Genomic DNA, 17,305 nt, shown 5'->3' on the forward strand with positions numbered 1-17,305 from the left:
TGCCAAGCCACTCTCCCCATTCCAGCTCAATGCTCTGTAAACTTGCTTTTATTTCAGATCTTTGTCTGAGGCTTCCAGGAGTTCCTTTCTCAGCTTTTACATCTCAAAAGTGGGGGTTGGCTAAGAGCTAAATCTGGACCCTTTAACTCTAAGAATGGAGAGCTACCTCTGCAGCTAACTCTCACACGCAGGTGTGGAATGCCTCGAAGATGTTAAGGCTCTTTACTTTTGCAGGGATTCCGAGATGTGACAGGTAATCACAGGCCAGTAGCCCAGCTTCCTTCCAGCTTTATGCCCTTCCTTCTCCAGACCTTCGAAAAGGGTTTTTAATTTGCTGCTTGGTGAACCAAGAGTTAAAAACAAGATCACGAAGGCGGTCCTACGTGACGCCACAGACACCCGGTGTCCGACCTCAGAAGCTGGGGCGTGTCTAACATCGCACCGCCCACTCCCTCCCCAATTCCCCCCGCCCCCCTCCACTGTCACTCAGCCAGAGACACATGATGCAACCCGCTGCGGTTTCAAGCTTGGGATTGGTCACACTGGCCGGCGCCAGGAACAGTGATTGGGCAGAGGAGGCTGTGACGCACTGTAGACCCTACCTATAAAGAAGGGAGGAGAGAAAGAACAGGGAAGGCGGAGGGAAGGAGGGGGGGTGCAGAGAGGGAGGCGGGGTCTGGGAACTCTGCCCGCGCCCCCAACGCGCCAGTCCCGGGGCTGCAGGGAGCGCAACGCGCGCCGCCCGGGCCCCGGCCACCGGACGCCCTACCGGACACCACCCTCCTTGGAGCTTGGACAGTCGCCCACCACGATTGCTGCACCAGGCACTTCTCCGACAGGGCTGGACTCTACAACGAACACCACTTCCCAGCTCCGGACATTGCTCCTTGCTCCCTTCCCCCGGCCCTGGACGCTGTCTCCCCCTTCCTCTGCCCGGGCCCAGACATCGAGCCCCCAGCGGGCTCTGGTGATAGTCCTCTTGCACCTCAGCATTGGACACTGCCTCCTTCCGGCCCCCTTCTTTCCTTTCGTCGCACCTCATTTCTACCCAGTTCAGATCGGAGTACCTCCAGTTTCTCAGATTCCCTGCTGCTTGGGCAACGCTGCCCGCGCCCCCTATTCCCAAGCTGCTCGCCCGGATGCCTCTCCCCGGGGGATTGTGGTGGCTTCTCTGCTGCCGTCGAGGCTTCACACTTCTGCACCGGGACTACGGGGACGGCGAGCTTAGCGGGGACGGAGACGAAGACGAGGACGACGAGACCTTTGAGCTAAGGACCCCGAGTCCAGCGGGCGGCGGGAGAGTAAGTCTAGAGGGATTTAGAACCCTGTTCAATCTTTCTCACTGCAACCGGCCGTCACGCCTGAGCCTGTTCCATACTCGGGCCAAAAGCGGTCCTCTTGGCCAACTGGAAATGTGGGGGAGATTCTTGTCTGAAGGCCAGAGCCCCGGGAGCTCCAGGGGCAAGTAGCCCTACTCGGGATGTGCCTGTGGGCCTCGCGCCTCACACAAGGTGCTGTCCACCTGCTGGGGGCCCTGAGGCAGAGGAGGCGTCACGCGTGGCCCGACCTGGCCCTGCCTCTCCCCTCCCTGCCGGGCCCGCGTCCCATCCCGTCTCCTTCCGCCTCCGCCGGAGCCAAGGAATGTGGCGAGGCCGGCTGGGCGGCTGGAACGCCTGGGTTCCTTCTGCTCTCAGTTCATGAGCACTGGGGCCAGATGCGGGAGCTCCCACCACGGGATCCTAGGCGAGGGGAAAAAGACATCCTAGAACTGGGGTCTGCATCACGGACCCCACAAAGAAAAAGCTCGGGAGGATGGCCCTTTGAGGACTTCTCATTATCCCGCCACTTAAGACAGAACTCTTTGCCTTCTCCGGTGAGGTTCCTGGGAAACTAGAGGGAATGGGTGAGGGTGACTTGATTTCTTCTTCTTTTTTTTTTAATCAAATTTCCTCTGGGAGAGAGACCGTCAGGCACAATTGGTGTGTAAGAAAGACCTCCATCTTTCAAGGAGCCCACTCTTACACCCTTACCCACCAGAGGCAACCAGGCTTCTGTGTGCCGTGGCCTGGGTCCAGGTCCCATTCCCCCTCCCAACCCCGCTCAGGGGTCCCTAGCAAGCCTAGTGGCTCCATTCCTGGGTGGGGCGGGCTGCACCGCAGCCAGTGCAGGCGCCAGCACCTGGCGAGGCAGAGGGCAGATAAATATAGAGGGGAGGAGGAGGGAAGCAGGGGACTGCGATTAGGGGAGTTGTGGGGGGTGGGGGGGTGTCAGTACCTGCTCTCTGGTGGAGTGGTGGATAGCCCTGCTCAGAACCTCCAGAAAAGAAATGGGTAGGCTCCCAAGGAAAGAGTGGGACTTCAGAGTCCCCAAGCTTCCAGCCTGGGCAGGATCTCTGTCAGATAGGCCATGGCCTCTCTCGTGCCCCACCTCCACACCCTCCTAGGAGCTCAGGGACAGGTGTCCCTGGTCCTCCTCCCCCAACCCTCCTCCTGGCTTTAGCAGTCTGGGCGCAATGGGACCATGGCCCAGCTCCACGGCTTGGCTCGCGGTTGATTTTGACCAACCTCAGACCCTGGGTTACAATTGAGGTTCCTAAGCAGGGGTTTGTGTATGAGAAGGGCAAAATTCCAAAGCCCCCTTGGTCTGAAGAGTATGCGCTTAGCAGCCCCTTGCCCTCCTGAGCCCTAGCAAGGGGCTAGTGTGTCACTTTCCTCTGGGCTGTCTGCAAAGTAACACTTAAAGCTCTTGGAGAACATCTTCTATAAAAGGGTCCCTCTCCCCTTCAGTCAGCCCTGTGACCACCCTTGCCCAGTCTTGGGTCCTGCACTTTCCCTGGGAGCCCATCTTCTTCTTCTTCTTCTTCTTCCCTGGAGGTTCTGAGCAAAGCAAAGAGGGTGAAGGAAAAAAATTGAAGAGGCTTTCACGGGTAGAAGGGACTTCATCCCGTCTCCAGTTCAAAGATGGAGAAACTAAGCCCCAGAGATGGGAGGGGACTTTCACAAGGTGTGGCAGATGCTTAGTGACCCAGCCTCTAAAAGCGGACCCAGGTCTCCTGACTCCCCGCCCCGTGTTTCTCTGCCCACCCCCACCCCACCCCCACCCCCACCCCCACCCCCATGGTTGCATTTTCAGAGGGCATGGCTGTAAGTCTAGAACTCATAGCTCTTGGGCATTCTCTAATGGTCCACAGAGACTTGTAGGTAGAAGGGACAGTGCCAGAGTAGCTTTTCCTGCCCAGTCACAGTCGGACTTCGGACACTCCTTCCTCAATCTAATGAGTGATGTCCTGGGCTCATCTGAAGCCATTGGTGCTAAGGATTAAGGCCTCTGAGTGTACTCATGCCTATCGTCCTAGGCTTCTCTGGACGTTACGCTGACTCAGCCAACGAGGAACGGGCCCATCTCAGACAGGTGAGCTACTCCGAGACTCTTAGTTTGGATACCGGATACCACAGCTGGTTCTCAGGACCCCCTTCCTTGCTTCTTCCCTCCCCGAGTTGTGCAATAAGGGAGAGGCCTTGTGCCGCCGGACGCTGTGGTTTGGCTAGGGTCCCAGGGGGGGCGGTCCAGCCCGGGGGCGCAGGGAGGAAAGGGGGGGGTCCTAGTTATTTCTGGTGCAAGGTCAGAATGGCCCCGCGGTTCCCACAGCCTGGAGGATGGGTGCCCAGCTTGGGAGCATGTACCCCTTGTAGTCTGGGGAACCCCTAATAAGGAGGCGGAGTGGAGGCCCTTCAGCCTCGCCCAACTTTCATCTGTGGTCCAGACTGCAGAGCTGGGAAGAGACCTGGAGCCTCATCCCAGACAAGGGACTTCCGGAGGATGACCCTGACGTCATTGTGAAAGGTGGGAACACCAGGGCCCAATTTTGGAGGCCCCCAAACACAGCCCTCCTAGAAATAACGTCTTATCTTGTTAATCTCTTCCTCCCTGTCTGCCCCCCCCCCCCGACCCCCAGGTTGGCTGTACCGGGAACCCCGTGGAGGAGGGGTAAGGCCATGGTTACTCCCACGCAGAGCCTGGTTTGTGCTCACCAGAGATTCCCTGGACCAGTTCAGCAGCAGCGGGAAGGGGGCAAGGCGCCTCGGAAGCCTGGTTCTCACAAGCCTGTGCTCAGTGACTGGGCCGGAGCGTAGGCCCAAGGAGACCGGTGAGACATCCTAAAAATCTTCCTACCTTCCTGGTAGGGGCCCCAACAATCCCTGATTGCCCTCTGTGGCCTCTCTTTCCACCAGGTATGTGGTCAGTCACTGTGTCTGGCCGGAAACACAGCATCCGCCTCTGCTCCCCTCGCCAGGCAGAGGCAGAGCGCTGGGGGGTAGCACTGCGGGAGGTGATTGCCTCCAAGGCTCCGCTGGAGACCCCTACCCAGCTACTGCTCAGGGACATCCAGGTAAGAGAGTTCTCCAATATGAGCCAGAAGGGTTGTGGTCCTAGAAACTCTCTGGGCCCCTAGAGAGCTCCTTTCCTCTATCAAGTGGCCCTCTTGACCTCTAGGAGAGCTGTGGAGACCCAGAAGCAGTGGCGCTCATCTACCGGCGGAACCCTATTCTGAGGCACACCAGTAGTGCCTTGTATGCCCCACTCCTGCCCCTGCCCTATGAAGTCAGCGCTCCAGGTGAGTGAACCCTAGATCAAGTCTCCTTGCTGGATGGGGTAAGACTTGGGATAGGACCTGGATGGGGGGGGGGGCGACTTTACAGGCTTCTGGGTTCTAACCATCTCCTGACTTCTCAAAGTGTACCTGGGTAAACCTGGAAGCAGTCTAGATTGGAGGGCAGGAAAACCAGAACAGGGTAAAAACTCTGCCTCTCTCTGGCATCTACCCCTAAAAGGGTCTCATTCTGATTACTTCCTTCAGAGAAGCATGTACACTTTCCTATCTTTTTCGTTATACTCTTAGACTGGGACATACCACCTTTACAGGCAGTGTGGGAAAACCGTCATTTGTGTGTGTGTGTGGGGGGGGGGGGATTGTGCCGGCCTCATCTGGGGACACTTCTCTCCACAAAGGGGTTACTGACTGGCCCACGTCATAAAGCTAGAGGCTTACAGAATACCAGGAACCCTAGTTTTTGGTTTCCAGAGCAGCTTTTTCTTTTTCTTTTTCTTTTCTTTTCTTTTTCTGGCTCACAGTGATGGCTCTGAGCATCCAATTCAAACATGCGGCGAGGGGTTGACTATACGCTCCCTAGTCTCTCTCTCTTCCTCACTAGGAAAGGCTAAGCAGGCTGGAGAGAGAGGTTCTCTGGAGGCAAAGGTTGAGAGTTTGGGGGGGTCTGTGGACCATTGCCTTTCCCTTCACTCGTACCCTCCTTTTCATGCCATCCCCTGTGCCCTTAAACTCCCTCTGACCTTCCTCTGGATCATGCCTTCCTCCCAGGGCGCTGCTCTGTGTCCCCTCTCCAAACCACCCCTCCACCCCCACCCTCCCGCAGGTCCAGGCTACGCACCCTTACGGGAGGAGGCAGTGAGGCTGTTCCTGGCACTGCAGGCGCTGGAGGGGGCACGGCGTCCCGGGCCCCTGATGCAGGGTGTGCTCCAGACCTGCCGGGACCTGCCTGCACTCCAGGACGAACTTTTCCTGCAGCTGGCTAAGCAGACCTCAGGTCCTGCCGGTCCCCCTGGGCTCCCTGCTACTCAAGATCCTGCAGCCCTGAGATACTGGCAGCTTCTCACTTGCATGAGCTGTACCTTTCGGCCTGGGGGAGCTGTCCGAGGGCACCTCCTGGGGCATCTGGAGAGGTAAGAGGCCTCGGCCAAAAAGCTACAGGGCTAGGAGAGAATGGCAGACTGGTATAATAGTTTGAGAAAGGGAGAACCTAGATCCAGAGAAGGGACCAGACATGCCCAAGAGCTGGCCTGGTGCTGATAATATATTCAGTACCTTCCATGGGAATTACAAAATCATATCCCACGTGTGACCAGCTGAATCACAACACGGCACTCCCTTGGAGGAGAAAAAAATATAAAAAGGCAGGATTTAAGGAAGCATAGCAATGTGGTTGGATTTCAGATTTTAATCCAACCCCTCCCCCCCCCCCCCCAAGATCACGGAGCTGGAGGAAGTGGGCGGGGCAATTGTAGGAGAGCAGGCAGGAGACTTCGAAAATCATTCAGTTCCATGCAAAACACTGGGACACATTAAGGTTCTGGTCAAGAAATGTAAGTTACGAGGAGGAAACTGACCAGATGTAATGAATTTTTTCTCATACTGGGTAATCGTACTTAGACCCTCAAAGCATGCTAAGCAGCTACTAAGTTATGTATTTCCACCCTTGGTCATGGAAAATAAATTACAGTAAAAGAAAGAAAGAAGCCCTTGGAACATTGGTCCTTGGATTCCTTCTCATTCAGGACGGAGCAGGCACTCCCGGATTCAGAACTGGCAGAATACGCACGATTCATCCGGAAAGCTCTGGGTCGTACCCGGGGCCGAGAGCTAGTACCGTCACTAGCAGAGATCTCTGCACTGAGCGGACGGCAAGAACTTTTGTGTACCGTGCACTGTCCCGGGGCTGGAGCCTGCCCTGTGTCCATCGACTCCCACACTACAGCGGGGGAGGTGAGGCCAAAAAAAGAATCCCCCTGCTTCCACTTCTGAAACTCGCCTTCTAGCTTTGTTTACCCACGGTACTGGCGGTTGAACTCGGGGTCTCTAGTACAGTATACACCCTTTCTCTACACCCTTTCTAGCTTCTCCTGCCCCAGCTCAGACATTGTTTGCCCCTAGTCTTCGATTTGTTTCGTTGGAAAGCCAGCCAACTGGTGACAAAAACTAAGGGACCCTCTTCAGTAGGATCAGCTCTTTGCCGAATTCTGAAAAAGACTCCTGAGTTATCTGACTTTCGTCTTCCTCCCTTCTTTCTAGGTGGCTCGAGAGTTGGTCGGTAGGCTAGGTTTGGCCCGGAGCCGGAACGCATTCGCTTTGTATGAGCAGCGAGGGGCCCAGGAGCGAGCCCTGGCTGGGGGGACCCTCGTGGCCGATGTGCTCACCAGGTTTGAGAAGTAAATGTCCAGCGAGCCCTGCGCTGTATTAGCCAATCTACTTAGCTTTTGTCTATCACTGCTGAGCACGTTTATCTAGGCGTGTCAGTAGTTCGCTGATCCCCAGACAAGTCCTTACCCGCCAGTGGTGTGTAGTCTGATTTAAAAAGCTCGCCATTGCCCCGCCCCTAAACCTGACTTGGCCCCTCCCTCTTCCATCCCCCACCCCCACTAGCCTGCGTCCCAGAGGCCCTGCTTTCCTGTCTCAACGCATCTTTTTCCCTTCTGCAGTTTGACCTCAGAGGAAGCCGGACTGGAGGACTCGCCTGACTCTGGGTGGAGACTGTGTCTTCGTCTTCACGGACCTCTGCACCCAGAAGGGTTATCTCCAGAGGGTCACGAATTGCCTTTCCTCTTTGAGCAGGTGGGATCTCTGGTTTTCACGCCTCCAGACCGATCAAAGCGTGAACAACTCATAATTCCCAACCATCTTCATTTAATTATTGTAGCAACCCCAAGGGAGACTTTCCCCAAACCCAGACCTCCCTAGATTCCATACCCGGAGGTGACTTTACAGCTTTTCCCCCGACGCCGCGCGTCTCCCCTTGCAGGCTCACGCTCTGTTGCTGCGCGGCCGGCCGCCCCCACCCGACGACACGCTGCGCGCCCTGGCCGCGCTGCGCCTGCAGAGTTTGCACCGGGACTTTTCCCCGCGGGGGCCCCTGCCGCTCCTGGACCGTCTGCTGCCGCCCCCCACCCCGCCGCGCGAACAACCGCCGCGCCCTACCCGGAGGCCACCGCCCTCCGCAGCCCTGCTGGCCGGGGCGCTCTGGAGCCCGGGTCTGGCTAAGAGGCGGGCGGAGCGTGCCCGGCGCGGCGAGACCCGGCGCTCGACGGGAAGCACGGCCCAGGTGGGAGCAGGCGGCGCCAGCACGACGGCCGCGGTGCTGGGCGGTTGGAAGCGGCTGCGGGGCATGGGCCAAGCTGAGGCCATGGCTGCCTACCTGGCTCTGGCGGCGCAGTGTCCGGGGTTCGGCGCTGCTCGGTATGACGTTCTGGAGCTGAGCACGGTGAGGGGGAGAAGGGAGAAGGGGACTCTGGTGGTCCAAGCCCCTACCTTTATCCCAGAGCCACAGGCCTCCCTCTATGCCCTCAGTGAGGGTCATTTCATTAGCCACATCTAGAACAGCTAACCGCCCATCTCAGACCCCTGGACTCTCAAGCTTTTGGGCTTGCACCTCCAGGTGCATTTGGCCACTTCACACCGGTGCTGTCAATTAAGGGTCAAGGAAGCTCCGGAATCACAGCCATCTCCCTCATCAGAAATAAAGATGCAGCAGCCCCGCCCTCGACCCTGACCCCGCCCATCTCTCTGCAGGAGCCTGGTGGAGGCGCTCCTCAGAAGCTCTGCCTGGGTCTGGGAGCAAAGGCCATGTCCCTCTCCAGGCCCGGTGAGACAGAACCCATCCACAGCGTCAGCTATGGTCATGTGGCCGCCTGCCATCTCATAGGCCCTCACACCTTAGCACTGAGGGTGGGTGACAGCCAGCTCCTCCTGCAGAGTCCCCAGGTGAGAACAGGGCTTGCTGAAGAGAAACCCCTGGCATGTGTCCAGGTGTGGTCAGAAGCAAGCTTAAGGGACTTTCAAGGGATTTGGGGGAGTAAATGATAGATTAATAAGACAGTACAAACAGTTAACTGGACAGGAAACTACTTCAGGAGAGTCCTGAAGCACTGGGTAAGTGGGGAGGGATTCCCACAAATATAGCCTTAAGATGTGGGGAAAGAGATATGTGTAGGGGGGGACCACAAGGGCAAGGACCTAGGGAAGGGTGCGGCTAGCACTGGGGGAGGGGGGAGGAAGGGAGGGGTTGAATGTGAGGGGAGAGAAGGTTGTCAGATCTGGGGCATGCAGGGACCTACCTAGTGGGAGCCTGAGCTCTAGAGCTTAGGAAGCAGACAGAGCGAGCCCAGCGGACCCTGTTGCACACTGTCCCCCGCCCTCTTCTTAGGTGGAAGAGATCATGGAGCTGGTGAATGCCTACTTGGCCAACCCCTGCCCTGAGAGGCCTTGCAGCAGCAGCAGCCCTGGCCCTCCAAGCCAAGACCTGTCGGACACCTCCCCTCCCAGCCAGCACCAAGTTCTGGAAGAGCCCCAGGGACAGTCTGGTTGCTTGAAGCAGCTGCAGGACTAAGCCTGCCAAGAGGTCGCGACTTTTCTTTTGCCTCCGGCCTGAGACGGGAGTGCTCTTGAGATTTGAGGCAACCGTGGTTGGACCCTTTTTTTGGCCCTGCAGGGACAGGGTACACCCACACCCGAGGGCAGCAATGGGTGTGGACACTTTTCTAGTTTGTTTCTTAATTTATTTGTAGACGAAAAGAAAATCGTTATTTACACAAAGCCTTCCTGTGGGAGTGTTGTCGTTGTTGTTGTCGGTGGGAGAAGTTGGAGTTCCTTGGCTCAGAACAACCACCCCCCTTCCAGGACACCCACACACTGGGCTTTTACCAGGCACTGTTGGATACCACAGAGCTCCACCCTCCTTGACCTTCTGGATTTAACCTCCTCCTGACCACTATGCCATCCTAGGATGGTGGGTGGGGCAGGCAAGAAAGCAATACTGGCAATTACTCACCCTCTGTTCGCCACTGGGTAGCATGAGGGTGGCTTCCTGTCATCCCTGGCCTGCAAGGGCAGTGAGTCATCCAGACAGCCACTCCCCAGGTCCTCCCTTGGTGTTCATTCAGCACCTGGACCCTACCTGGGTCCATGTTTGGTTGCCCCGTACTTTAAGAATGAAATGGAGAGATGGCTGGGGCCTCATGCAGCTGTAAGCATCTCTGGAGTGATGGGTGCAGGCCTACTCTTGGATTCTTATCCTGTCAGCTTGGTAAAGTACTCCAGCCCTGGCGTGAGTTCCTGGAGGTGCTGGTGGTCCTAGGCAACTAGATTCTTATTTCCTTAGCTATTCTGACTTGCTGAGAACACCATGGCCCCTTTGCCACTAGAGACCCTGTATCTCTTCCTGTTCAAGGTAAGGTGGGCAACAGTGAAACCACACAAAGAACTGGGTTAAGGAATGAGTTGGAGCAGGTGAAGGCTGGCCTGCTGTCAAGTGGCTGGATATGAACGGTGTGCTCACGCAGCCTCCAGAGTCACAGACCAAGCTCTAGTACTTTATTAGAACCAAACAAGCCAGTCAAGAGGCAGGCATGAAAAGGAAGAGATGGGAACAATTGTGTCAGAGGGTCCGGGCCTGGTGGGCACTGTGCTGCTTCTGGTCCGGGGGAACAGCAGAGAACGGACTCACTGCTCCTGGGTGCCCCAGGAGATGTAATCCGGCCGGGTGGCAGCGTGGTACTCATCAATGAGCTCCTGCACTACCTCCCTCGACCTGTCCATCTCCTCAAAGTTGTCCTTGAAGATGTCCTCTTTGCGGAACTGCTCCAGGAAGGCACCCCGCTTCCATAGTTTGTCATACTGCTGGCAGGAACTTTCAAAAAGCTAGAGGGAAAGAGTACTTCGGAAGGGTATCCAGCACAGGACACAGAACTAGGGACAGACAGGGTGGAGGGAGCTAGTGACAGCAGGGAGTGGAGCAGAGTGGCCAAAGACCAGAAGCTCGGGGTGTGGCTCAGCAGGAAGAGCTGCCTACCATTCCAGAGGCCCTGGGTTTGAGTCCCAGGAACACAAAGACAACAGGAGACTCTGCTCACCGAGGAGATACTGGTGTGGTTGGCCATCATGAGTCCGCTGACCCGGTGGGCTGAGGGCAGGTAGGGAGACTTCCTGGACAGGGCCACCTGGATGCTGGCTGGGCCCCAGGGGATGAAGTTGGCCAATTTCCTTTCCCGGATCCTCTGCAGGCTCTTGTGGACCTGGGGTGGGCAGAGAGGTGGTAGGTAGGTGTTGCTTCTCCGCCCTGTGGGCCCGAGGGTAGGGTGTAGGAGCCTCCCTTACCTGGGTGGGGTCCACCTCTCCCTGGATGATGTTGAGGATGGCGATGTAGCAGTGGGTGGTCTGACGATCCCGGCCTGTGGACACCATCACGTTCTTGGGCTGCAGCAGGCGCCTCATGACATCCAGGACCGTTGTCTTCCTCACACTGGCCACCTGAGGGAATAGGGACCAGGTGAGCAGTCAGGGGGCAACCCAGAGATGCACGGAGAGAGAAGAGCGACTCTGTCACCATCAGCAGGCAGGTGGCATGGACTCTGGGGACTGTCTTTAGAGCGGGTCTGGGCTGAGTCTCTGTCATGGGATTAGGGTCATGGCTCTCGGGTCACCAATGCCATGCCCTTGAGCAGTGAGCAGCAGCAGATCCCAGTGGGCACTGCTCCTGCAGGAGCCAAAGGTAGCAGAAAGCAGAGACAGGGCCGCAAGCTGGTGGCAGAGTCCGTCCCTGAGGACAGAACCTGGGGAGGGGGGGAGCAGAGCTGCAGAGAGCAGCTCCTGGAAGAAAAGGGACCCTGAGGGAGCGCTTACTGACTGGTCCGTGGTCAGGGGGGTATAGCCAGTCATGAGGAAGTGGAGCCGGGGGGTGGGAATGAGCGAGGCGATGAGGCCGATGAGGTCATTGTTCATGTATCCAGGGTAGCGCAGGGTGGTAGTGCTGGCTGACATGATGGTGGACACCTGGGAACAGACACTGCGTTATGGGACTTGATGGAGGTGGCACGTCCCTCCTCTGACGACCCCCTCCCAGGGAGAGAGGGCTTGCATTCCACAAGTGAGACTCACCAGCTGGTTGATCTGGGAGAAGGATGGGTTCTGGATGTGCAGGCGGTCTGTGGCGATCCGGTTCAGGGCCGTGTTGTCCAGCACTACCTGGTAGGATACAGGGGCTCTATGACACCTTTTGAGGCAAGAGGGGACCTTGAAATAAGATAATGCTTAATGTCTGTGAACACCCAAACCAGGAAGTGGGTTTGCTACCTTTAAAGAAATATTCTATCTCTGGGGGTACATGACAGAGTAATGACATGACCCAGGACTGTAAACAAGTCTGTGGATGTCCCCCATGTGCCTTGCTCTGGAGAGACTACAGAGAACAGCTGTGGGCCACCCTTGAACCTATAATCCAGTGAAAAAGCAATTATTAAAACAAGGCTGGACGTATAGCTTGGATTCAAGTCTCTTTTACCAGTAAATAGAGCAGGCATGGTACACACACTTATATTTCCAATTAGGAGGCTGAGGCAGGAGGATCTCAAGATTGAGGTCAACTAGGGCAGATTTAGTAAAAATCTTCCTTAGTCTCGAGATCTCAGTCCATAGCTCAGACTGGCCTGGAACTTAATTATGTAGCCCAGGCTATCCTTGAACAAATCATGATTCTTCTGCCTCAGCCTACTGATAAATGGAATTATAGGCATAAACCACCATACCCACCAAAGACACTGTAACGTAAGACAAGTTTAAAGTATACACAAAGAGATCTGGCCTTGCCTGAATAATGGGCGGCGGGGGGGAAGGTTTTGCTACTAAAGTGACCTTTGAGTTCTAACATAAGGAATCACTGAATAGGCTAAATGGAGTATATATCGGGATAGGGGATACTCTGTTGAGAGTTTTCCTGATCTTCGTTCTTGGCCCTCATGTCATGGCTTTGTGAGTGTTTTATGTGATCCAGGGCCAGAGAAGGGCAAGAGTAAGTCTTAGAAGGCAAGCTAAGTCCTGGCTCAGTCTTCCTGTGCTCACCACACAGTCCGCATTCTGGGTCAGCCTCTTTAGCGTGAGGAGCGAGTTGTAGGGCTGGACCACCACGTCACTCATCTCGTCCTGGTTGGGGAACACGGAGTATGTCTGCACCAGTTTCTTGGGGTACCTAAGGGCAAAGAGGAGGGAAAGGAAAGAAAGTCACCGTGAACTGGAAGGGCCTCCCTGACCATCGATCTCTTTTCCAAGTGCCACACTGAGCACGTGTACAAAAGGATGGAGAGCACACCTCAGCACTCAAAAGATAAGCATGTTCTATAGGTCCCAAGGTAACATCCCATCTCCCTGTCCAGTTTTTGCTTCCAAGGTGTTCTCTGGATGGTTCCATGTCAAGGAGGAGTTAACAAAAACAAAAACTTCCAGCTCAAGGGGGAAAAGTAACAAGAACTAAAACAGAAATACTAGACAATCTCTTTCTATATTGTGACAAGCAAAAACTTGCTTTTTTTGTAGCCTGGAAGCTTTCATTTCCAGATTACAATGCATTTCTGGGAAGTTAGAGCAGGATGACCACAGTCAGGAGCAGAGGGAATAAATGCCTGGATCCTTGCTTGCTGGTTGGCAGCTAGCTCTCTCCTCTTTTATGCTGTGCAGGAACAGCTGCCTAGGGAAGTGTCACCTGCAATAGGCCAGGTCAAGACAGTCCCTTCCAGACATGCCAACAGGACAGCTTGATGTAGATACCTCATCAAAAACTCTTATAGACTGGTGAGGTGTTGGTATGGACATGTGTGTGTGTGTGTGTGTGTGTATGTATGTATGTATGTATTGCATTCTTTTTTTCAACCTCTACCTCCCTTCCAACTTTTTTTTTTTTTGGTTTTTCAAGACAGGGTTTCTCTCTAGGGGGAAAAAAAATTAAAACAAAAAAAGGCCAGGTTTCTCTATATAGCCTTGGCTATCCTGGAACTCACTCTGTAGGCCAGGCTGGCCTCAAACTCAGAAATCTGCCTGCCTCTGCTTCCCAAGTGCTGGGATTAAAGGCATGAGTCACCACTGCTCAGCCCCTTCCAACCTTTATTCCACCCTGATCCCTTCCAATGCTCCAACACTAGATAGGGGAGAAAGAAGGTTAGAGGGGAAAGGGGGCATAGCCTTCTTTAGACTACTTCCTGCTGATTAGGGTTGTCAAGTTTCTTGAGGCCAGTCGAATCTTCATGTCAGGGTATCTCCAGCTTCTTGTCAACCAACAACAGCAACCAGAAGCAACAGGGAATTGGGAAGGGGGAGTAGCAGCCTCCCTTCAAGGACCCCTGCCCCTCTCAGGCCTCTGGCATTTATACTCTCTCCAGATTCCTCAGAATTAAACTATCTGCAGCTGGCAAAGATCACGCCCCTGCTAGTGCACGAGGCAAATCATAATCACCCGCTGTGAAGCAGTCTCTTATCCCACACCTGGGATTAAAACAAAACTATTCACATAATAATTGGGTTTTAAAAGAAACCAAAATTCTCACTACTGTAAGGTGACTCAGTGGGTAGGGTAAACATGCCTGCCACCACTCTTTATGACCTGGGTGGTTCCTGAGATCGACAAGGTGAAAGAGAGCCACTGTCCTCTGAGTTCCACGTATATGCATCGACAGGTATGCCTCCCCCAAAGTAAACAATGTAATTAAAATATTAACAAGCCCAAAGAGTCAAGGCTAATGACCCCTCCCTAAACACGGGCTTACCTGTCATTCAGTCGCTCTAAGAGGTAGGAGCCCAGACCGGAACCTGTCCCCCCAGCGATGGAGTGACACAGCACAAATCCCTGAATGGAGAGAGAAAAGAGGCAGTGCCCAGGTATCTCAGAGACTTCAGCCTTGTCTCCGAGGCTCCTTGGAAAGGCTCAGAGACCTAAGAGAGGCTTAATAATGGACAGCACTGAGATTCTGATTTCCCTGGAAGGCAGTGGCTTAGTCACCTTGATGTGCTCTATATGGTGTCCCCAAATGGATGCTGAGTTGGATGTTTGCATCACATCACATGCCTAATCTCCCCTCCCCTGCATGCTTCACTGTGGAAGGCCCTCACCTCTAGACTGTCACTTCCATCTGCTTCTCGGTCTATGATGTCAAAGATGTCCTCGTGAATTTTCTCACCCTGTATGTAGACATGGGGAAGGTAAAGTCAGGCCAAAGCTTCTCTTCACAGCATCAAGAACTCCACCCTTTATCTCTGTTGCCATCCTGAAACTGAGCTTCCAGACTGGATACTTTGTGAACGATTTACATAAAATTTGCATAACCAGCGGGGGGTGGGGGTGGGGGGGAGTGGTGGCCTGTAATCCCAGCAGAGGCAGGCAGATTTTTGAGTTCGAGGCCAGCCTGGTCTACAGAGTGAGTTCCAGGACAGCTAGGGCTATACAAAGAAACACTGTCTCGGAAAAAAACCAAATCCAAAAAAAAAATTTTTTTTGCATAACCTTCCTAGAAGTCCCTCTTCCCAACATGTCCATTAGTCTCTATATTGTTGCGAGTCTAGACTGGACAGGTCCCCAGATTGGCTTGAGCCTGCCCTGTCCCAGGCTAGGATTATCAAGGAACTCTGGGACTGACACCTGGGAGAATCCCCTGGCCCAGTTGTTGCCAGCCCCTCCTCCGTGCTCAGACAGGTAGATGTTCTCCGGGTTGTAGAGCTTGGCATAGGAGGAGTTGAGGATGGAATGGATCACCCGGGGCTCCAGGTCCAGCAGCACAGCCCGGGGGATGTAATGCTCATCATCTGCCTGTCAAAGGAAAACCAGGATAGGCCCAATGAGCAAAGAAGAGTCAAGTCCTGAATCCTCCCAAGTCTGGCTCCTGCAGGCCCTCCCTCAAGACAGCTCTTCTGTTCCCATCTGTCCAGTGAGATTCCCAGCAGGTCCCTGCTAGTCCCTTCAGGCCCCCAGGGTCCTGGTCAAGTCACTGGGGTTGGGGCGGCACCTGGTAGAAAAAGACGTCCTTGCGATCAGTGCCCTCGGTGGCGAACTCCTCCACGATGCCCTCAGGACTGATGCCATGCTCAGCACACAGCTGTTTCCAGAACTCGAACCCAACTGGGGGAGGGGGAAGAGGCCTAAGTCTGCTAGAGCTTTAAGACCTGAGGAGCCCAGGCTCAGAGGCTAGTACATTCCAGAAGGTGACCCAAGATGCCCGGGTCTGGAAGTTGTCACAACCCAGGGCTAAGAAGGCAGCTCTTGCCTGGATCATCATGCGCAATAGGAAAGGTGGTTCATGGGGAGGACGAAGGGGATTGATGGGTACCAGGCACTTGAATGCGGCCTGAGGGACTGAACCAGAGGGACAGAAGCGGGGCACGGTGGTCTCTTGCTCACTCTGGTTGCCGCACTGGCCCAGCTGCAGGGTGATGATCTCCCGGGGCATCGCTGATCAGACGTGAGGCCGTCAGCCCCGGCCCTGCGGGGGTCACGGCTGAGAGGAACTCCTGCCAGCCGGAGGCGCTGGACTTGGGGAACGCGCTGTCGGCTGATGTTTTGACGCGGGCGCTGGGTCTGCGCCTGTGCAGTGTAGGACTCTCCGCACTCGGCGCACTTGGCGGGCGGCAGAGCCCATCCTGGGCATCATTTTCTATCCTAGCATTTGCAGCTGGAATTCAGCACAGGCGCAGAGTGAGGCCATGCTTCCTGTCACTATGTGCGCGTGCGCAAGGTAACGCTTGGCCAGCAGAGGCTCCCCGGGGATATGGGGGAAGGGAGGGAGAAGCGGCCAGGTGGATGCGCCAAGTGTGCTAAATTGAGAGGCCACATTTAAACCAACTCTTTTCAAGTGTTGGGGAATTGAACCTAGGTCTCTGAGCGTGCAAGGCAAGTGCTAAACCACTTAGCTACACATCTATCCCAAGCCAAATTTCTATTATGTGTGTGTACATGTGTGTGTGTTTATGTATATTTTTTTCTTTTTGGTTTTCCAAGGCAGGGTTTCTTTGTGTAGCCTTGTCTGTCCTGGAACTCACGCTGTAGACCAGGCTGCCTCGAACCCATAGATCTGCCTGCCTCAGCCTCCCAAGTGCTGGGATTTAAAGTGCTCAGCTATTTCCATATTCTTGCACTATGAAAAATATAACATTTGTCATGCAGGTGTGGTGGCTCGTGCCTTTAATCCCAGCACTTGGGAGGCAGTGGCAGGTGAATCTCTGTGAATTCTAGGTCATCCTATCTATTTAGTGGATTTCAGGTCAGCTGAAGGTACATAGTAAGACCCCGGGTAATGAAATAAATCACCATCTCTGGCTGGCAGATGTCATAAAGGCCCTTACTGCCAAGCCTGACGACATCTGAGTTTGATTGTGGGGTCCCCATGGTGGAAAGAGAATCAAGAACCTACTCCTGGTTTTGTCCTTTGACCTCTCTATATGCATGCTCTTGGAGTATGCAAACTTGCAAGGAATAAATAAATGTAATTAGAAAGTATGTCCAGACATTGGACTGAGTGTGGGGACCCCAATGGAGAAGTTAGGGGGAGGACTGAAGGAGCTGAAGGAGTTTGCAACCCCATAGGAAGAGCAACAGTATCAACCAACCAGACAACCCCAAAGCCCCCAAGGACTAAACCACCAACCAAAGAGTACTTACATATGGGGGGACCCATGGCTCCAGCAGGATATGTAGTAGAGGAT

At 54.7% G+C, this 17,305-nt stretch overlaps 2 protein-coding genes across 7 annotated transcripts; one reads left to right on the plus strand and one right to left on the minus strand.

Moving 5' to 3' along the window:
• The first annotated feature begins 683 nt into the window (after positions 1–683).
• Plekhh3 (pleckstrin homology, MyTH4 and FERM domain containing H3) lies at positions 684–9,390 on the plus strand. 6 transcript variants are annotated; one of them, XR_007979868.1, is made up of 13 exons: positions 684–1,301; positions 3,356–3,411; positions 3,764–3,843; positions 3,956–4,147; positions 4,233–4,390; positions 4,495–4,615; positions 5,436–5,742; positions 6,355–6,562; positions 6,869–7,005; positions 7,276–7,408; positions 7,596–8,029; positions 8,363–8,554; positions 8,997–9,095. XR_007979868.1 is itself a non-coding variant. In XM_052196509.1 (13 exons), exons 1-13 carry the CDS (start codon positions 1,140–1,142, stop codon positions 9,177–9,179), a joined length of 2,388 nt encoding a protein of 795 aa, XP_052052469.1. In that variant the 5' UTR covers positions 684–1,139; the 3' UTR covers positions 9,180–9,390. The 6 variants fall into 6 exon arrangements, 4 of the variants coding, with proteins under 4 accessions (XP_052052469.1, XP_052052470.1, XP_052052467.1 ...); XM_052196509.1 differs by having other exon boundaries at positions 7,596–8,054; positions 8,997–9,390; XM_052196510.1 differs by having other exon boundaries at positions 6,869–6,996; positions 7,596–8,054; positions 8,997–9,390.
• A 750-nt stretch (positions 9,391–10,140) lies between these two features.
• Tubg2 (tubulin gamma 2) lies at positions 10,141–16,303 on the minus strand. Its single transcript, XM_052195745.1, has 11 exons — positions 16,005–16,303; positions 15,613–15,725; positions 15,249–15,416; positions 14,723–14,791; positions 14,380–14,459; positions 12,686–12,812; positions 11,726–11,812; positions 11,471–11,620; positions 10,946–11,098; positions 10,702–10,863; positions 10,141–10,489 (listed from the first exon to the last, which is right to left on the minus strand). The coding sequence occupies exons 1-11, from the start codon at positions 16,051–16,053 to the stop codon at positions 10,292–10,294; spliced, it is 1,356 nt and encodes a 451-aa protein (XP_052051705.1). The 5' UTR covers positions 16,054–16,303; the 3' UTR covers positions 10,141–10,291.
• Between the last annotated feature and the right edge of the window lie 1,002 nt (positions 16,304–17,305).

This window comes from Apodemus sylvaticus, chromosome 10, assembly GCF_947179515.1.
Source record: "Apodemus sylvaticus chromosome 10, mApoSyl1.1, whole genome shotgun sequence".
NCBI classification, from domain to species: domain Eukaryota; kingdom Metazoa; phylum Chordata; class Mammalia; order Rodentia; family Muridae; genus Apodemus; species Apodemus sylvaticus.